Genomic DNA, 21,277 nt, shown 5'->3' with positions numbered 1-21,277 from the left:
GAGGAAGAGCACTCATTAGCAAGTAAAGCCCTGTGCCAATGTGCCCAGGATTAACTCTACACTACATCCATCCTATGCTTAGAGAAAAGCCTTGAACCTGTAAAGGGACAACCAAATTCATCAGCAGAGACAACATACTCCTGGGGAAATTCTATTCAGGTTCTTATTACTTCTTAAGTTCTAGAAGACAGTAAAAGAGTACATCTAGAATTTCACCCTCTTCACAAGCTACAAGCCAGGAATACTTACGCTCTCTTCAGGTCTGAATAAAAATAAATAATAAAACACAAAAGTTAAAGACCAACCAGTTAACACAAGCTAAAACATTGAAGTTACCTCTTCTCCCCTCTTTGATGGGCAAACAAAAGTGATTGTCACTGCTGGATTGTGGCCTAGGCAGAAGCCTGGCCTTTCTTCATCATGCTTGTATTGTCTCTCATAACTCAATACAAGCCTAGAAATAGAAAACAACAAACCAAAGAGACAGTTAAGACACCACACTCTACAGAAGAAGGATATTCTTGAAATGCTCAATCTTTGCTAGACACTCCAACAGAGTATACCAATGTAGCCCTGCTCCTGAAAGCAACTTCTATGGAGATCCTCATTCCTTTAATCTTAAGAGTTAATTTAAAATAAAAACTAAAATAGTCCCAGCAAAATTACTTAATACAGTATCTTCTGGTACCCTACGTAAGACTATGCTGAATGCCTCGTGACTCATATTGTAGCAACAATTTAGCTGATAATCACAGGAACACAGGATAATCGCAGTTTTGTTCTCAAAACTACTGCTGGAGAGCAGATGTGGCAAATGTTCTTGCAACTTTTGAAAGCAGTACCCACTCGGGTTTTGCCACATTCCTGTACTTGATCACCTCTCTACATATAAACTCTTTCCATTCTGCCCCCAGAATTAACAGCAAAATTAACTCATCAGCAAATTGACAGGAGCAAGGCAACTGGGTTAGATCAGGTGAAGCAGGAGAAGGAGAATAAAACACAGTAATTATCTGACAGGGAGAGACAAATAGCAAGATGACTTGGATGAGAGAACAGGACAATCACCACAACTTCCCAGCTATGCATTATTATCCTATGCAGTTTAACAGGCAGAAGACAACAGCTCCCAGAGCAGTGACATTCTGGCTTGAGATTAGCCACACCACAGAAAGGCAAATTCTGGTCCTATTCCCAATTTTTAAAGTACTCCTGGAGAGTAGAGTGAGCTAAATGCATTTAGCCTGTGGGCCCTCAGACAGCAGGCAGACAGGACCAAATCTTACCTTTCTGCTTGCGGGTTGAGAGCACTAACCACCCCTAGCTTCTAAGAGCTCTGCAGTTCTGTAAAAAGGAGTCTCTCACAAAGAAGGAGAAACGAAGGATCTGCTATGGCCTTACAGACTGCTCTGACAGTATTTTTGAATAGTTTTCTGCTAATGCTTCAACACTGAAGAGGTATTAATGTGAAGTTTTAGGAGACTGATCTGTTACCAAGAGTGTTGTTTCCAGGCCAGATGACTGAAGTGCTCACAGAAGTATTACCACAAAAATTGCATACCTGTCTTTGTCTTGAATCTTCAGCTGCTCCTTTGGACGGCCAACATCATATGCCAGACCATCATGCACCAAGCAAGCAGCACTGCCAGCAGGGCACCTTATGGTCTCTCCACTTGAACTTCCTGGTTATAGCACATAGAAAAGCAGTTATAGGACTCAGCTTCTAAGCCCTGCTCTACCTGAAGTATCTTGCCATTTCATCTGTGGGTTCTTCTAAAAATAGTTCTAAAAAACAGGCTACATTAGAATGTAAAACTGACAAGACAAAACCTGCAGTGCTTGTGGTAATTCATGCTGCCCTGGTTGGGGACAGCAAATTCATCCTTCCTGACAAAATATCTGCACCTAGTTGCTAGTACTGCTGCTGGATACACAGGGCTTTGAAAACTTCCAAAAGTGTGACAAGTATTTCTTTTTTTCCCCCACAACCAAGTCAGGGGTAACTCTTCCTTACATGGAAGGTTTTATCCCCTTCTTTGTTCTTTATTAGCCATCTAATTCAAAGCTGTCAGCAAAAAGTTTCATACTGGTGAGATGTTTAAAAGAATAGACCTCTCACTAAAACTAGAAGCATTAAACCCATAACAGGGGCACAAAACACATATTTAACTGCTAAGTAAAAATCACAGTGGGAGTATACAGCTAAACTAACCTTTTCAGCAAGTTTCAAATATGTGTTTTTTTCTGGTTTAATTCCTTATACATATAGCTCTCAACTGACAGGAAAGTGCTAGCTATGCACCAGTACTTAGGCAAGCACCTAAACAGTGCTTAGATACACCTCAGGACATTCATCAGGAACTGGGCGACAACCTGGAGTCCAAAGGAATAAACTTGGAGCACATGAAGCCCTGTGAACAATATTGGTCCTACTTGGCAGCAAACACAGATACAAGACAAGCTGCCCTCTCCCACTTAGAAAAAGTGGCTTAAACTGTACTAACAGTACTTGCACATCCAGAAGGGGCATATCTCTGAACACCTCAATACTTGGAGAGTAGGGGGTTCGAAATAATCATCTAAGTCTTGAAATACTGATCTTTGGACATCGGACAACTTTAATAGAGAAGAACCACATTACAAGAAATTTACACACTGACAAATGACATAAACAACCATTCAAACCTATATCCCTGCAGACATTTATGAACAAGGAGTCATCATCAGAATCATCCACCAAGTAGTGTCCGGAAACTTGGATGAGAGGATTCAAGTCATGTTTCTTGAGATCTTCATCAAACACATAGCAAGGGACCTAGAACAACAACAAAAAAATTATGTGCAAACCATACTACACAAGTAGGGGGAAGTGATGAACAGGCATATATGAAGCCCAGTTAGTATGTGGTAAACTTTTTTTACTTCTGGAAGCTCAAAGCTGGACATGCTGATTAAAATGAGGCATCCAAAGTTAGACTCATTTGTCCAGCTTTTGGAAGAGTTTTACTATAAACAACCACCCAACGCACAGAAAAGGTTCAAGAGTTCTTTAAAATTCTCAGCTCCACCAACTTCCAACATTTATGCTTTACACACCTGTGAAAAACATAGGTTTCTGGAGGTTGTTCAGATTAATTTGGGGAGGGGGGGCAGGTAATTAAATTGTCATGTACGTGAAGAGTAACTTCTGCATGGATAGTACATAGATTACCTCTTTCACAGGTTTAAACAAGTCTTTCTTGCAAGCCACAAAGGTCCTCCATTCAAAATAGTGCACACACTCTGTTGCTGTTACAAATTCAGGGGTACCCTATTTCAAGTAAGAAAAAACAATGCTTTGAAAAACAGACTGATTTTATTTTACATCTGGAAACATTATGAAGTTTATTCAAGAGATTAAGAAAAACAGGATACAGCACATCAAAGAACAAGGGCATACAGTTTCTTAATGGCACTTGTTAACAGCAAGATTGTTATATAACAGCTTTGTTGGGCAACTCAGGAAGATGCAGGATGCCAAATCCATAGTCTGCATATGCACCAATAATCAACATATCCAGTCCTAATATGCAGTAACTGTATTCCATCTTTTAGAAGTGCTCACTATGCCAACTGATAATCACAGAAGCACCAGTGATATGTGCTTACTAGAAAGGACGACACCAATAGAAATGCATATAAATAGGTTAACACAGTGAAGCAATGCATGGTTTATCAGTTCCCTTTTATCCTACAGAAACAACTGATTAGCAGCCTCTTCTGCTACACAGAAAGAATATTTATGACCTGAACTGCCTATTTTTTTAGGCTCATGTTATACACATTTGTATATATTTCAAGATGGGGGTTCTACCATGGTTCAGGACTGGATGTTCAACTGAATGTCTCTCAGTGAAAACACAATTTTTCACTTTGCCCTCTACCACCTCAGCTAGAAGCAGTTTAGCACACTTAAACTGATTTCCTCTCTCATTTAACCCTGCCATAAAAGGGGACAAAACAAGTTGTTCCAGACACTGTTACAAAATCTTTTTACTATGTCACGAGATGAACAGGTATTAGAACTGAGCTAACCAGAAGAAGGCTGAAGATCAGCATGATCTGGTGTTACAGTTGAAGTTGAGCAATAATTTTTAATTTAGTTTAAAGAGTCATCTGCTGAAACAGAACAAGAAACATTTAAGTCTCTGCTGCACTGGCACTTTGTTTGAATTGGCTGCATTTCCAAGAGGGGTGTGCAATAGCATTGTCAGTGCCAAGAGCAGCACCAATAAATACTTCTCCTGGATACACAAATACGTGAACCAATCACAGTCCATAGTGAGTTCTGTTAAGTGTGTGGAAGGTGTAACTCCAAAAGCACTTTGAAGTGAACTGCATGCACACAGGCCCCTAGAAACTTTTCGGGGATCTCCAACCACACTTCAAACACATTCTCCCAAAGAACTAGCTCTTCAGAAGCCCAGCTGGCTGTATAAGCACTGTTAGTTCAACAATGCACAGACCAAGCCTAAGGCTTACTGCTGTCAACTAGGCTGCCCCATGACAGAGGTCAGTCGTTTTCTTCAATACTATTCTATTAAACAGTCCTGCCAGATTCATAGCTAAGGCACAGCCAACAATTAAACAACAGCTCTCACTGTTATGGTACCCTGCACACTGTTGACTCATTCCTCCATATTAAGCTAATAAAATACTACAGTGCCAACCATGTAAAAACATTAAAGACAAAGAAGAGCCTATAACCAGAGCTAAGCTGCAGATCTGCAACAATATTCTACCAGGACTGAATTTTGAAAGCCATAATAAATTATCGCTTTAACTTAACAGTAAAATGTAACTGGCTCTTCTTTAAGCTGTGAAGCTCAGTAATCAGTACATCCAGAAGTACAGCAAGTCTCTTTAAAAAGCAAGTCAGAACTACGTGTCATTTCCACTGAAGATAACAGCACATTATTTAGACTTACCAGTGTTTTCCCACAGAGGAAGTTAATATTGCTTTGAATTTGGTGTTCGCTGCCTTGCTGCAAGCAGTTACGTGTAGTGTTGAGCTCCAGAAGACTTTCAGAAACTTTTTGCAAGGCTAAATCACCTAGGGTTTAAAAATGAGAAAGTGGGGGGAAAATGGGTGTTATAATACAACACCTTCATAGAAGCTCAACAGACAGGATGTAGTTTCAACCACTGAGCAGCACAAGACATACCAGTTCACTTGAAGACAGTACAACTGAAGATCTTTGTGGATTTTCTGATTTGGAAGATCAGATCCAAGTTAAGATAGTATTTGACTCCCTAATCACACTTGTACTTTCTTAAACGTTTTTAGCAAACACTTTTTAAAATAAAAGTACAACAGCAGGTGCTACTACAATCCAATCAACTCCTTAGGAACAAGGAAAGCTGTTACCAACTAGTTTCAATCGCAATTCACTCCTTCCTCCTACAAGTTTCTATTTATCAGTTTCTCAGCCTTTATACCATTTATAATAATAGCATCAGCACAAAATGAGAGTCTATCATAGAGTGGTTTTTGCTTAGAAAGGACCTCTGCAATAAGCAGGGACATCTTCAACTTGATCAGCTGCTCAGAGCCCTGTTCAGCCTGACCTTGAACACTTTCAGGATGAGGCATCTGCAACCTCTCTGGACAACTTGTTCCACTGCCTCACCACCATCATCATAAAGAATTTTAATCCTTATATCTAGTCTGAATCTACCCTCCTTTAGTTTAAAATTATTACCTCTTGTCCTGTAACTGCAGGCCCTACTAAGACCTCATTTTTCTTATAAGCCTCCTATAAGCACTGGAATGCTGCAATAAGGTCTCTCTGGAGTCTTCTCTTCCCCAAGCTAACCAACCTCAACTCTCTCACTCTGTCTTCATAGGAGAGGTACTCCAGCCCTGTGAGCATTTTTGTTACCCTCCTCTGGACCTGCTCCAACAGGTCCATGTCCTTCCTGTGCTGAGGACCCCAAAACTGAATGCAGTAGTCCAGGTGCAGTCTCACCAGAGGGAAAGGAGGGGCAGAATCACCTCCCTCGACGTGCTGGCCACATTGTTTTTGATACAGCTGGCATTCCAGGCTGCAGGTGCACATTGCTGGCTCCACTTAATCTTTAATCTACTTAATGAAGAACACACTGGTGCCTGTGCACTGGCACTCTCTGCAGACAAACCCAGCACAGATCCACCGCCACAGTGCAAATCCCCCACATCCTCCATCCCCTTTAGCACAGCTCACATGCTGCATGAGGAGTAGGGGCAGTGCTTTGTCACTGCACACTGTTCTCCTCCCCAGAACTTGACGTGAAGGGGAAAGGTGGGGCACATTTCAATCATGATGAGCACCAGCTCAGGTCACTGAAATGTTCCTGCTCAAGCCCATTTTGGTTAATATTAAACACCAACCGCTTTTAGACCTTCTATGCTAACTTCAGTCTAGTTTGGGGTTTGTTTGTTTTTTGGGGTTTTTGTGGGTTTTTTTGTTTGGTTTTGGGTTTGTTTTTTGGGTTTTTTTGTTTTGTTTTGTTTTGAGAAGTAGATTTTAATTCTGCAATGAGTTTGGTTCGAACTACAGAAAATGCTGTAAAATGTGAGCGTGGATCAGCTTCCCCTTTTCCATTTTAGTTTATGTCTACACTAGGGAGAAAGCAAGTCAAATCTGTAAGCATTGCAGATAGAAGCTTTGCACCTAGGCCAAATGTTTTTATAAAAAATACACTTGTAGGAACTTTGCCCAACCTGTTACCTCCTCACTTAAGGCACTGCACCCATGTAATACAGCCTAGAGAACAGAAGTCAAACAACTGCGCAGGAAGATTATACATGTGGTTTATGCCTTTTTTATTTCTGTGTTATCAAAAGGCCATCTTCAGGTTCTACAGCTTCCAGCTCTGATGCTAGCCAAAGTGCCATGCAGCTGTCTTAAACCTAAGAGCTCCATACTGCTTTGACAGTAAGAGTGTAACTTATCACACGATTGCTTAGAAGATACTGTCAAGGTGTCCTCTTTTCTTCCACAGATTAGCAGAAGGAAGCCAACACAACTTTCTAGGCAAGAAATGTATTATAGTAACAATATGCGCATGATTTAAAACCTCTCCAGTTATAAATGTATACAGCTACAAGCCCCCATTTAGGAGGGAACTTATGGCAGCACCATCTGAGGACTTCGTGCTCTGTAAGCACTAGCTTCTCTCTGTGCTAAAAACACAGTACATTGTGTTAAAGGCACTTCTGAGCTGATTCCAGTTTTCTCAGTAAAAGTAATATTCAAGAAAAAACAAGTTCAGCCAGTATATCTTGTTGACTACAGGCCAACAAGTATACTCTCTTCCCCCTTGCATGCTTAAAATTAGTTTGGGAACTTGCTAAAAGTTTTAGTAAGTCTCTTCAGTGGCACATGTCTCATCACACCCTTTCTCACAGGGCAAGGAAAATCAGTCCCTCACATGATCAGCTTCCTTCCACAGCTGCAATCACTTTCACTGTACCATCAAGCTCCCTCTACAATCATCACTCATGTTTCTTCATGACTTCAGAGATATGTTGCTTCCACAAACCAACACGCTACAAATCAGCTAGTACTGCTCACAAAAATTAGCACCAAATACTTCTTATTACACAGTTGTGCTAAATCAGTACCAAAGGCACTGTCCACAACATCTTCTGTTCATTGACTCCATCTGTTTAGCTACTTAGTAGGAAAAAGGCAACCATGGAAGATCTCTAGTAAATTGTCCAGAAGAAAGTGGCATTTAGATGGCAGCTCTCATTTCATGTCCACTCATCCTACAGCAGCTGGGCAAAGTGTACATTCCACCATCAGCTTAACAGACACAAAGTCATATCTCCATTTTCTAGGAACAGTCCAAGTACATGGCACATGAGTCACTAGGTATCATGGTAAGCTGAAAAGTTAAATAACTACCATGTCATTTCCATCCCCACTGATGTTCATGAACTAAGTATTTGCCTACCCTTGAAAACTTCTAGGATTAATCAATAAAAGTGCAGAGGAGAGGCCTTTGGGGTCTCCATGCAAACCCTGGTACATCACTGACACACAGTTAAGATTAGCCACAAGGCTTGCCTGGGATACAAGCTGATTACTGCCATAGAGCATATGGCCTTAACACCCCTCAAAGCTGGGAGCAACAAACAGTCCTACAGCTGTCATCTTCTGCACAGCTAATATTTAAAAAAAACAAAAAAATTGTTTGCATTGAATTTTTTTTCTTAAAGAATGAAGAAGAGAACCGATTAAGCCCATATTTGAAGAAAGCTTACTGCTTAGCAAAATTTATCAGTTGACAAACTGCCCTTCTTCCCCCAAATAAATGTCCTTCATCGGCCCACAGCTTTGGCATACAGGTAACCTCATGTCATCTGGATTGCTTGAAGACAAGTATGTGGTTTAGCTGGTTTAGGTAACCAGGAGTCTACACCTGCCTAGACCTGGATCAGAGAGATTCCTCTTTTCTCACTAGGAGTGGGGTGGTTTTTTTTGGTTTTTTTAACAAACAAGTTTGATAACCCATTAGCATGATCTAAACTCAGTGTGATGGTGATGAAGCTTCAAGGCATTTAGAGGCAGGAGCAAGAACAAAACTTGGACAATTTGACCAATAGAAAAAAGCAAAATTCAATGACAATGTTAACTGCTCACCTTGTTTTTGCACTTTATTGCAGGGTAGTTAAAAACATATCCCACTTGAACAAGATTCATGGCTTAACCTCTGAAAGTCATTTCAAACTGCCTCAGCAAGACACAGTATATCTGTTGCTAAATGCTCTTCCATTCAGAAGTACAGAGGCACTCATGAACTCAAGGTTTGCATACAGAGGAATATTTGATACTGCTCAGTCATCACCCAGCTCTGTTCGCCCTTCCACTCTCCACAAGAAGTATAGAACAAAACCTACACAAGCCTCTAGTTCTCACACTTCCCTGTGGAGAACAGACTTCCTCAGTCTCACTCCACCTGCCACATTCCAGTCTCACCCAAAGCAGCATGTTAAAAGAGATGCTCAGATGCTACTTTCTTTTCTAATCCACAGGCAACTGAAGCCTCAACAGCTTATGAGCTGAGACCCCCATCAGCAGGAAATAAAAATGTGTTTCATTCCTAAAATGTACAACAAGAATAACAGCATCAAGTGCTCTAACATGCCATACCCCTCAGAGAAGATGCTACACTACATGCAGTTGGAGTTTGAATACAAAAGCAACCTAACCAGTCCTCCCAGAGAACTCTGGAGCCGGAATATACCTTTATTCATGCACTCAGTGATTCTGTAAGCCTGGGTCCCAACATTAACAGTTTGTTTGAAAAGCACTCATCAACCATAGACTGAAACCAAAGTATCTCTACTGTTAATAGAGAGGTGAGGGGAGAATGGAAGCTGACTAGCTGCTGGTGCATTGGCATACAGATGAGAAACACTTTCCTCCTCACCACATTCTGGCAGTTCAAACTCAAGCAATTCAATGAAGAATCATAGCTTCTTTTAAGAGCTGTCTGCCAATGGCTGGCAAGATTGACAAGCATGTTAAATCAGACTTCAGATCTGCAGATACTACGAAGCAGTCTGAAGATATACTGCTCCTCAGAATGCTATTATTTTATTGTTTTAGAAGTTACAGTAAACCATGAGAAAGCCTCTTGAACAGTACTCAGGTATTATTGTCTCAGCCAAAACACAAAAGCAACCTTGAAAATGACAAACATCCATGAAAATAAATCACATGAACTCATGAAAAAACACTGTTCAGAGCACAAGGTGCTTCTGACTGATGAAATCACGTGTACGTGTATAGGAATATGCCGGTTTCATATTTAGATCAGCACACACAAGTCCACCTCTCCTCAGAATACCAAGGACATCTGTGAACTACTGAAGCTGACACCAGATTTCACAAGTGTAACCACAACCAGAGAACTGCATGTAATTAGCTTCCTTTCTGTGTGGAACAACTTGGAGATGACACCCCAGACACTTGGCAATACTCTCAAGACTGCATTACAAAGCATAACCTGCCTCTGAACAAAGACCTGACATTACATCAGGCTAGGCTGAGTATAGTTTAGAGCTGTAACTCAATTTCTATCCTGTGTTCAGTATTTACAAAGTTGTGCACAGTCCATACCTGCCACAGGTAGATGCACTTACTGTACCGGAGGTAGCCTTGCATACTTTCACACTAGATTACAGTTAACTAGAACATAAGATACATTTCACTGTCCCATAAAGTCATTATCTACAATCAGATTATGTTTTACCAAATCTCCCTAGTAAATCAGCAACAAAACGAAGTTTTACACAGTTCCGGGGGGGGAGGGGAGAGGGCAATGGAGAGAAATCTTTCCTAACACATCAAACTTTGCAATAGTTGTAAGAACATCCATTAACATGCCTCTGAACTACCTACAAGACACTTGTTTACTTACCTACAGACAGATGGGTATTCTTCTTGATGTCATATGCACAGACTGCACTTGTCCTTCCACACTCTTCAACACCAGAACAGAAATTTATTTTATAAAGCACTTCTTTGTCTGCATCAATTGCTTCCCAAGTGTAACTGAAAAGACAAAAATGCCTGTCAGTTGGTATTCAAGCTGTCTGAATTGTGTCCTATTTCAGTCCCTGAAATAACCAAGTTAAAGGCTAAGAGCACCACTAACTTAAATTCCTATTCGTGTTCTATATTTGTAAATGCCAGAAATAATTGCTATTTTGTTGAGACTAAGAGCAGAACAGATTAAACCACTTGTGGAATGTAACATCAAGTCCATTTCTCCTTGTCTTGAACACCCAATTACCCATTCTTTCCCCATCCCATCCCTTCAAATCTCTGTGAAGGCCACCCTGACTAAGGATCATCACCTCTGATATGTTAGCCTTGACAGCCTGATAAATTTCTCAGGTGACTTTGGCAGGCTGGACACTACTGCACCTTAGTGTTCTGCCCAACAACAATGGCAGAAGTGCTACGTCTAAGTGGAATAGAGCAGTAGAGTCCCCCAGCTTCAGGGTCAAAATTAGGGCTGAGAGTCTTACAGTATTCAGACCAAAAGATGCTAACAGTGCTTAGGAGGGCACAGCTGCACCTTTAGGCATTAGATATATGTCAACATCTGGAAAACAAGCAGAGCTATCCTCAAGACACTCAGTGAAAGATCATACTACCTAGCTACAGGCCTATCAGAAAAACAGCTATCTAAAAACTGGGAAAGGAGCAGAAAGCTCAGGTTAAATACAACTGGGAATAAATCTGAGTAACAGCAGGAAAAAAACCAAATGCAGCACAGTTCAGAAGCAGAGCAAGGATTCCTTCCCCTCACAGCAGGCAGTATGACTGCAGTGAAATGTGGTCAGTTGCATGACACAGCACTGCTCAGTTTTGAGGCTGGCCCAGGTCATCTAGTTTAGAGCCAGGAGCTCTTTAGACAGCCTGGCTTACTATCAGGGCTCTTTGGTCAATCTCTGTTAAAAAAGCACAACTCAATAAAGGTTTGCTGTCACCTTGGCTCAGCTATCCCTCTTCTGGCACTGGCAGCATCCTGCATCTCCTGGACACTTGTTTTTTCCAACATAACAGATTCCCCAGCTGCCTTTCTATTCCAAGTGGAAGCTTCAGTAGGATTAATGCACACTCATCAACACATCAGAAAACTGAGGACACCACAGTGACTTATTAGGCATTCCTGTTATTTAGTGCACTTATCTGACCCACAGATGCATTTGTCTTAATGTACAAATCTCAGTTGATAAGAAGCTTCACCCATCAGGTTTGTTTGCCTTAATCTCTAGGTCATATGTGTTGCACCAACAATATGTGCAACATATTTCTCAGCATTATCGTACACCAGGTCCCCCCAGGAGGAGAAACCATTCCTGTTCAGCTCTGAATTCCAGTCCTTGGATGAGAAAGGGGCAACAACAGTTCAGTTACTTTATTTTAAATTTTAAATCCTCTGAGAATTCCTCTCAAACCCAGTGCATCCCATAACTAACCAAGAGAAAGCAGTAGATAGCACACAGTTTTCCATTTTAATTACTGACTATGGGGCTCTTGGATTCCCTGTACTACAACAGCCATGTTCAATTCAGTCTGCTGATGGCTGGAACAAGTTAGGGACAAATACAAGAGCATTCTCTGTGAACTAAAAAAACAAAGAAAATCTTTATACATTAGCATAATATTATATTCGAGGCTTTATATCCTAATATAAGGGTCAAAAATAACTTGCCAGGTATTGAGTCACACCCAAAACATCAATAAAAGTATATATTCAAGGACTGTGTCTCAATCCTAGACAAACACTTGCCATTATTCTTTCCTCATAAGCAGGCAGACCTGACCTTTTACAATCATATTGATTCGTTCTCTCAGCTAGTCTGTTGCATTTCTGAAGTGGATAAAGGCAATATCGATGCAGGAAGATGATGAGAATTCAGCTATGGTGCAGAATAACCAAAGTTCAGCAACAGAATAAAGCTTCTCAACACACAAAAAAAGAAGTTAGAAGAACCTGACTATCTTCAAAGGCTCTGAAAACAGCAAGAGATTAAAATCAAAGCTGGTTTTACATCCAGGAGAAAATGCATTTCAGTCCAAACCAAATTTCTTCACAATGAAGCCCCAGAAAGTTAGCATTTCTGCTGAAAACTTCTGAAGGGCTCCAGTACTCTTTTCTTTGACTGGTTTTGGAAGATGACAAAAAGGTAACAATACTAAGGCACAACATTTTTGATCAAACGGGGGCGCTCTTCAGTGTGTTGTTGGTTTTTATAGAGACCTTGCAAGTTAAAATCTATTTGTGAATGGAACAAGAATTTAAGTCCTTCACACAACAGAATTATCACTCTGAGATTAAGGTTTTGCTTTCCCAGTTCCATGTTATGAAATATAGGAAATCGACATCTTCAAGTCAGTTCACCCACAGGCCAGAAGCAAAACAGAAACAAGATGTGCAGCTTACAGAACAGAAGCAAAGCAGCCACTGAAACCAGACCTTCCCTCTGCCCTGTAACAGGCCCCATGACAGGGAAGGTTGAGGAATCCTTCAAAACAGTCTGCACAAAAGAAATATGAATTCCAATGTTCAATCATGTTCCAAACCACAACTTCAGGGGCACATGGAAGTGAAAATCTAGTGCAGTTTCAGAGTAGTATTACTTTCATGGATGTTACAGAGACTTCTATTTTTTTCTAATGTGTGGGAGGAGCAAGGTGGGATTTATTCAATGCAAGCAACAGCAGCCCAGATGTAGCCTAAGCAGCTGTTCTCAGAGAGATGCAAAGTACTTCAACAGTAAAAGCAAGAATTATTTCTCACACAAGTAAGACTCCAGGCATTAAATCAGTACCTGGGAATAGTTTCAAGTTGCATGTGCTCTACTTTCCAGTAAGATACAAGCTGACCTCTGTACTGCAATCCATAATGGAAACAATCTGTTGGCAACCACACTGCCCATCCTGACCATGTGAGTCACATGGACTGGCTTCCTCCAGCCTCCTCAGCATTCACCTCCACCAGTGGTGATGCCTGATGCAATCATTCCTTTGCCAGGGCCAGACGAAGTTACCTTGTTTGAAGGGCTTAAGGTATCCTGCTTCAATGCAGTTGAGCTAGTTTAGGGAGCTGTTATATCAGCACCTTTAAAAAGCAACAGTGATGATTGTGGGGTGGGGTGTGATGCATCCTCAGATCCAGGGGGTTCAGTACAGATGCCATCTGACAGATTAAAACATTCAAACATCTATTTCTGGAGCAGTTCAAGGTCAAGGCTCAAACATGCTGTCTGCCCTGAATAAAACTGTCAAACAGTTCTTTTTGCTGAAACCACAACATGACGCTTGTTTTCTAATAAACCCAACTGCGAACTAGCCCACAATTAAGGGATGAAACATACACCCACGTTAATCCCCCCAGGGCAGGCTCTCCTGTCTCCCGCCAGTGTTGCTGGCCCAAGCACCTGACACAAGCTGGGCCCAGGGACTGTACTGTCTCAAAATTAACTCAGCAAAAACAACAGGTGCATGTGCATGTGCGTGGAGGGGATACCGAGCCTGGCCAGTTCCCCGTCTGGCTCACAGTGGTTTCTGGCCATGCACCAGCAGTAGGAGGCACAGAAGGAGACAGGGCCAGCTCAGACCACTGTCTAAAGCAGTTGTGCAAGCAAGGTCGAAATGAGTTTTTTGGGATAACCCTGCCTGAAGGTCAGCCTTTTCAGCTACCTAGCATTGTTCTTGAGACATTGAAGCAATTACATGGAAAAAAAAAAAAATTAATCTAGTTCTCAGCAAGCTGCAACATCAAATCAGAGCTCCGCTTTTTTTAACACATCAAAGAAGCAATATGAAAAAAATAACATGAGAAAGGGAAAAGCAAGCCTAGTTTACTTTGTGATGAGAAGCTGAGGCACTGAAGTTAAGCAAGGTGCAGAAGGCTAAGGCTAACTCCTGTCACAGCAAGGTGCATCCCAGCGCCAGAGCCACTTTGAGGCCTGTGCACTAGGGAACCACTTCAAATCAGCAGAGCACCAGAGAGACTACTGCCACCAATCTCCAACAATAGTTCAAGGGTTTTGGTTCTCAAACTGCTACCCAAGAGATGACTGCTGGGAAGAACAGTGCACCCTGCTCCAAACGGCTATAAAGCACAGTCGCAAAGAATCATGTGTTTCCTCTCAGGGGAACGCACTGAAATAGTTCATTTTACTGAGGGGGTGTTACACAGACGACCTGGCAGAGAGACAAGGCAACCTACGACCACAGAGCTGGAAAGCACATCCACATGTGATTATGCATCCGCACGATTTTGTGCCCAGATGCTTCTCAGCTATCACAACACTGCAGAGATTAAACGAGGATCCAAAGCTCTTTACCAGCAGTTTCAACAAGCACAGTCTCGGGCAGGCAAGATCAGGAACAATTTCCAGAATAGCCACAGTTAATTTGAAGCTTGCAGCTCATTTGCCATAGAAATCACTATTAGATGTGACTACTCTTTTCACACAAATGTGTACAGTAAAGAAATCTCTACGTCAAAGCAAGCTCTCCTTACAGAAAATGAGAGCTTGAATGGCACAAAGTACAGACATCACTACGCCTCAAGAGCTTTTTAATGCATCCATACCCATGCAGAATTCTGCTCTAGCTCACCCATCCCCTTTTCCAGCTACCACGCACACTGTGTATCTTCAGGCAAGTTTTCCTGCGCGTGCATCATGCATGACAGCCTTTCAGCTACACAACAAGCTCTTCTGCTTTTTGCATCCAGGAGACATTTGATCTTTCATGCTGCACTCTAAACCACATCTATTACACCATTTCACAGAATGCTTAAGAAAAGGGCTAGAAATCTGAAGTTTAAGTACCTAAGACTATAGGAGGTGGTTCATGTGCTGAGTAATCACATTCAGACATTACAATGACAGCTTCCAGGCACATAACACAACCAATCACATCAGTATTTAAGTCCAGTAATATCTTATTTATGACATCTCCCACTTAAATATGTCAAAGCACTTAATAGAGCTGAATGAATGCACCCAAAGGTCATCTCTCTGTACTCAGCATGTGCTTCTTCACCAAGGCCAAGCTTGGGGTTTCAAGCAGCACAGATGAGCACAGTTGTGGTTTCACAACAAAGGCTGAAAATTCAGTCTTTTGAATGAACAGAAGTTTAGGTGCAGTCAGCTGTAGGAGTTGTGTTATTAAAAACTACACATTTAACATAAAATAGAATTTACTTACAACCCTATAATTGGAAGTCTGTGTAATAGCAATCCTGTGTTGTACAGAAGTTTGAGATTCCCTTACATCCATAAGTCTAAAAATCATTGAAGTTATGCACCAGGTCCTATCCTTGCAAGGGGGCAAAAACAGCACTAGTCATTAAATCACCTCTCATCCAGTATAGATTTTCAGGCAAAACAGCCCACAGAGGAGGCAGTTTGTATTTGTTGTTCTACCATCACACTCAAAACATATTCTGGATTTTTTTTTAGAAAGAAAGGAAAATTACACTCCAACTTTTGCAGTGTTATGTAGAAGGTGAACTCAAACTGTCAAGATTTCTTTTGAAGTAGATGGACTTAAATAACATGTCACAAAATTAACTCTAATTCCAGAATTTTTCCTGCATCGTAACATGAAAGATATAAGGGGAAGAAGAAAATCTGGAAGAGACCAAACCAGCCAGTAACTTCCTGTATCCACCCAGTTCCCTATACTCTTTTCCAGGTACTCATACTGCAGCAATCCTGGAGAAACCTCTACATAGAAGATAAAAAAAGAATTCCAACTGCAAGTCACATGACAGCCACAGTCAGCTGTCGGAGCACACAAGAACAAAGGAGAAAGCATAACCAAATCAGTGACTGAAACCATGCCATTAGACAAAGTTTCAGAGAATGAAAGCTTTTCTTCTTTCCCGAGACCATCCAAGCATAGCAGCAGTAAGGCTACACAAAACAAACAATGAAAACCTCCAACTCAAGTTTAAGTAGCCTCATGCCACAGTTCTTGTGCAAAACAGTTTTGACACCTTTCCTCCTCCCTGCAAAACAGCTTTCCTACTCTTACTTAAAGGAGAGCCAGTGCCTCTTCTAATCCCCAGCAATTTCCTTCTTTGCCCATCTTCTGACATTCACACACCAGACGCAACAGCTGCTGCAGTTTCACCACCCCTATTACAGCACACAAAACCCAGGACACTGTTTTCTTAACGGCTGTAAAACAAATAAAAACCTTGTTTTAAGCCAAAAAAAAAAAAAATAGGTAGGTCAGGGACTTGTCCTGCACAACGACATTGCAACTTTTGGCTGAGAAATCCACCAGTACTGTGTTTGCATTGCCTGCATCATTCCTCACTTGGTAAAGTTTTTTCGCAACTGTACCAAAAAAGAAGACACTTCACCACTGAACGCCATGGGGACTTCCCACCTATCAGAGCAAAAGTTCTTATTTTTTCTTTTACCCTTCAAGGATTACTGGATATAAATCCTTCAAAGCAGTTTTTTCCCCACCATGGCACAACAGCAAATACATGTTTTTGAAGCAGTCCATCTTAAAAGGAAACCTGCTGATTGTGCTATCTACATGGAAATTATTTCCACTTGCCAGTAACAAAATGAAACCAGCTTAAGTAATTTGCATCTAAAATGAGACTGCACGTCTCTCCATAACGCTCTCAAATATTCCTCTAGTCACAGACACACAACAAAGCCAAGAAAAAGAGAAAAAAAACCAAAACAAAACAAAAAACCCACCACCAACAAAAATCACTCATCAGAGTAGCTAAATTCCTTCCAAAAGCTACACGATAGTTTCTCATTTCTGTCTCAATTCTGCAATCAGGGTGGTCATCTGACAAAACCACTTTTTGCCACCCTCATGGATTATTCTTGCAAGCCAACCCTTTCCCCCCCTTTTTTCATCATTTAATAGTATCATATCCCAGATTCTGCAAGGTGGACAGCCCATTGCCTCCAGTGATCCAACCTCTGCCCTTAGTGCTACATCCACCCTGCTACACCGGTGCCTTCGCAGTGACACTGATTGAAATAATGTGTCCTTGTATGTATCCTGCATATTCTGTCTAAATAATTAAGAAATTAAGACTGGCAAGATATTGGTGCTACATTAAATTCACGGCTGAAATGGGAGCAAAAAAACGTCAAGACATGAATAATGGTGACATCTCCACGTGCTAAGTTTCCCAAAACTTTCTTAATTCACCCGTAAGTAACCGAATGGCACATGGTGATATCCTTAGCAAGAGGCCAACTCTCAAGTGACATCCCTTCCAAAGCAACAACACTTTGTGTTTTTCAGACTAAACCGACCACAGGCGCCTTGCATAGCGCAAGCCCACTCATCCTCTCACCCGCAGATTTCCTGTATCTGCGGAGATCCACGCAGAGAGCTCTCGCAGGGCACCGGCCCCTCAGCCGCCCCTCCAGGCTCCCAGCCCTGCTGCGCCTTCGCCACGGACCAGCCTCGGCCACGCGCCCGGGACACACGGCCGTCGCTTCCCCCGGAGCTCCCCGGCCTGACCCTTCCCGGGACGAGCGACCCATAGCCCGGGCGACCGGGCCCGCGCTGCCGAGTCCCGGTGCCGCGCTCCCGCGGGGAGCGGGAGCGGCACGAGCACCGATGTACACCCCCCACTCCCCGTACCCCCTTCTCCGGCCGCCCCATCGCGTCCCAGCGGCCGCCCACCTGCACAGGTCCTGGTAGGAGTCGGGGAGCGCCGCGGCGGCCGCCCCGGCGGGCGGGAGCAGCGCCAGGAGGGCGCCGAGCAGCAGCGAGGCCATGGGCGCCATGGGCCGGGCTGCCCCGGGACGTCAGGCGGCGCCGCCGGCGCGTCATGTGACCGCCGCGCGCCCCCGCCCCGTCACGTGACCGCCGCCATGTGCGGGCACGGCGCTCACGTGATGCGCGCCCCGCGGCCCGTGCGGTGACACCGGGACACAGGGACACAGGGACACCGCCACACCGGGACACCGGGACACAGGGACACCGCCACACAGGGACACAGGGATACAGGGACACCGCCACACAGGGACACAGGGACACCGGGACACAGGGACACCGCCATACCGGGACACAGGGACACAGGGATACAGGGACACCGCCACACAGGGACACAGGGACACCGCCACACCGGGACACAGGGACACCGCCACACCGGCACCCCTGTCCCCGGCGCTGCGCCCGTGGCTGCTGTCCGGCCGGCTGAGGTGCGCGGGGGCTCGGCCCGTGGGGCGCACTGCCCCTGGGTTGGAGTGTCCCGGAGCGTGTCCTGCGGAGGGCAACAATTAAGGGACGGGAGCAAGTCTTAACAAGGACAGGTTGAGGGAGCTGGGCCTGGAGAAGAGACCTCGTCAATGTCTGTAAGTGTCTTAAGGGGGAGCGCCAAGAGGATGCCTCCGGGCTCTCCTTGGTGGTGCCCAGCAATAGGCCAAGAGGCAACGGGCAGGAGCTGATGCACAGGAAGTTCCATCCGAACACGAGGAAGAACTTTCCTGTGCGGGTAACCACGCACTGCAGCAGGGTGCCCAGGGAGAGTGTGGGGTCTCCCTCACTGGAGATTCCGTCACTGGAATGATATGGACACAATCCTGTGCCACGTGCTCTGGGACGACCCTACCTGAGCGGGGAGGTTGGACCAGATGACCCACTGCGGTCCCTTCTGACTTGAACCATTCTCTGATTCTGTGGCTTGGTGGTTGAATCAAAGAAATGCTGTTTGGAAAACATTAAGTGGGGTTTTAAATAAGTTATTCAAAATGTACAGTGAAATCTTGTGAGAGATCAAGAAATGAAACCCATTAGGGATGAAGGCTGAGGAGGCAATGACAGTGCTTAGTTGTCTGGCTGCAAGAATCATTACTGCAGCAGGGAGGCTGGTGTGGTGTAGAAATTACGCTCAATTCAAACAGAGGGCAGGAGGGGAGGCTTGCACAAGGCAGCAGCCTTGACAGCAGGAAGTGAAACACACACTGTCCTACCTCCACTGCCTCCTGGCCTACAGAAAAAAGTGATCTAGCCTGGAGCTGACATAATTATTTCCAAGATTTAGCAAATTTTTACTGCAGCATAAAGATTGAAAAGAGGGAATTAATTAGCAGTAAATTTTTATGGAAGTGCAGTTAAGACGAAAAGCGCCTTTGAGAGTGGTAAGAGGCATAAGGGTGGGAGAGAGAAAGAAAATTAAAAGTTACACTCATTAAACAGACAGCTGTCTTATGTGAAGAAATCCTGTTCTCTAATTATGAATACTTTCCAAAAGCCATTTGCGCAAAAAAAAAAACAGAAAAAGGCCTAAAACTGAAATAGTTTTTCTTGCCCCATTCCCTAGCATCCATGAGAATGAGACAGCACTGCAGATCTGCCTCTCAGGCAGTTCATCGTGATTCCAGGCTGTCCTGATCTCCTTTTCCTCTCTTTTCTCTCAGATACAGCCCACCTTTCTGGTAGCATTAGCTCTGCAGCAGGGCAGTCAGCTGGCTGAAGATGCTGCTCTGGCTGAAAGCTGGCATACTATTCTGGTTTTTTCATGCACATTTGCAGCTGAACCTGTCACCTGACTTACTAGGCTCGCTGCATATCTGCACAAACAGCACCACCAGCTCCAGAAGGGGCAGAGGAACTGCAGAAAAAGAATTCGTGAAAGGGACTCAGGAGATGCTATTGTCCTCTACAGCTTTCTACTACAATATAATGGATTATTGTCAATTCTTTTTCTTTTGTTTTAACCTTCAGTGGATTCCTGAAAGTTCCAAATCTGATTACCCAAGAATCTCTGTTGTCTGCCTTTAAGACTCCAGCCTGTATAGTTTAAAGAGAAGCTTGATAACACCAAATCAAAGGCTCAAAAAAACAAAAGCAGTCGACAAAAAGAATACTTGATCTGTTATTTCTGTGGTTATGTTTCTTAAACTTCGCTGCTTTGCTAGCAGGACTGGCATCACTTGCTTGACACAGAGCAGTGCAGATAGAAAAGACTTGGTGGAAATCCCATCTCTGCTTACCAACTTCAATTAAAAATGTATCAGCCAGGAAATTCACTGCAGACAGCAGAGCAGGCAGACATTCTGTAGCTGCTGACCTTATTAACTACCCAGGTTTCTGCAAATAGAGCTTTATACCTGGAATTTTCTTTGTGTAGATTTAAGTCCCTGAGTGACTCCACTGAAGACAATGTGACAGCTCACCTTGGTAACATTAGGAATACAATAATTATTGCAGTGTCAGGGCCTGGCAGCGCAGAAACAGTTAATTCCAGTTATCTGGTAAGAGCTAACTCAAAGTTGTTTACTGACAAAAGAATGAAGACGTTTAGAGTGGCATTCTTCACTTTTGGTACTGCTGTGAATGCTTAGGCCTTTATATTTGCACAAGACTTCAGAGCAGTTTCTTTGCATACAAAGGAAAGTATGTGAACAGCTATCTAGCAAGAAGGAAAGAAATTGAAATACCTGGAAGAAAAATACCAGTTAGAAAGGAAAAGGAACAAACCAGAAATTCTTCTTTCATCTGCTGTGCTAATACATAAGCATAAACCTAACAATAAACCAATGTTGCAACACAGCAAGGGTGCTGCAGAAATACTGAAATACACAATGTAAGTGCAAATGCCTTTAAAATAAAATGAAGTAAAAGTTTACAAGTTCCAATCATGTGACTGTTTCCATTTACTACATATTTTCCTTAGCCTTTATAATCTGGTGGATGCAGCAGTTCCATCAAGATTC

The 21,277-nt window shown here is 43.0% G+C and overlaps 1 protein-coding gene and 1 long non-coding RNA gene across 3 annotated transcripts in view; one reads left to right on the top strand and one right to left on the bottom strand.

Annotated features, from left to right (window-relative positions):
* The window catches only part of IGF2R (insulin like growth factor 2 receptor), a 55,228-nt gene extending 36,883 nt beyond the window's left edge, over positions 1 to 18,345 (bottom strand). Inside the window, exons 1-7 of one of the 2 annotated variants that reach the window (XM_053937252.1) lie at positions 18,240 to 18,345; positions 10,453 to 10,586; positions 4,968 to 5,092; positions 3,212 to 3,310; positions 2,677 to 2,815; positions 1,562 to 1,682; positions 337 to 454 (exon numbers count right to left, since the gene is read on the bottom strand). In XM_053937252.1, coding sequence (XP_053793227.1) covers positions 337 to 454; positions 1,562 to 1,682; positions 2,677 to 2,815; positions 3,212 to 3,310; positions 4,968 to 5,092; positions 10,453 to 10,586; positions 18,240 to 18,343 — 840 coding nt within the window. In that variant the 5' untranslated portion in view covers positions 18,344 to 18,345. The remainder of the gene's footprint in view (positions 1 to 336; positions 455 to 1,561; positions 1,683 to 2,676; positions 2,816 to 3,211; positions 3,311 to 4,967; positions 5,093 to 10,452; positions 10,587 to 18,239) is intronic. The other variant, XM_053937253.1, reaches the window with a different exon arrangement.
* A 130-nt stretch (positions 18,346 to 18,475) lies between these two features.
* Positions 18,476 to 21,199, top strand: LOC128785587 (uncharacterized). Its single transcript, XR_008429942.1, has 2 exons — positions 18,476 to 18,913; positions 19,979 to 21,199. It is a non-coding gene; the product is annotated as an uncharacterized LOC128785587 (long non-coding RNA).
* Positions 21,200 to 21,277: the final 78 nt, after the last annotated feature.

Source organism: Vidua chalybeata, chromosome 3 (assembly GCF_026979565.1).
Source record: "Vidua chalybeata isolate OUT-0048 chromosome 3, bVidCha1 merged haplotype, whole genome shotgun sequence".
NCBI lineage: Eukaryota > Metazoa > Chordata > Aves > Passeriformes > Viduidae > Vidua > Vidua chalybeata.
Note: the sequence above shows the minus strand (reverse complement) of the source record. Positions and strands in the feature narration are given on the sequence as shown.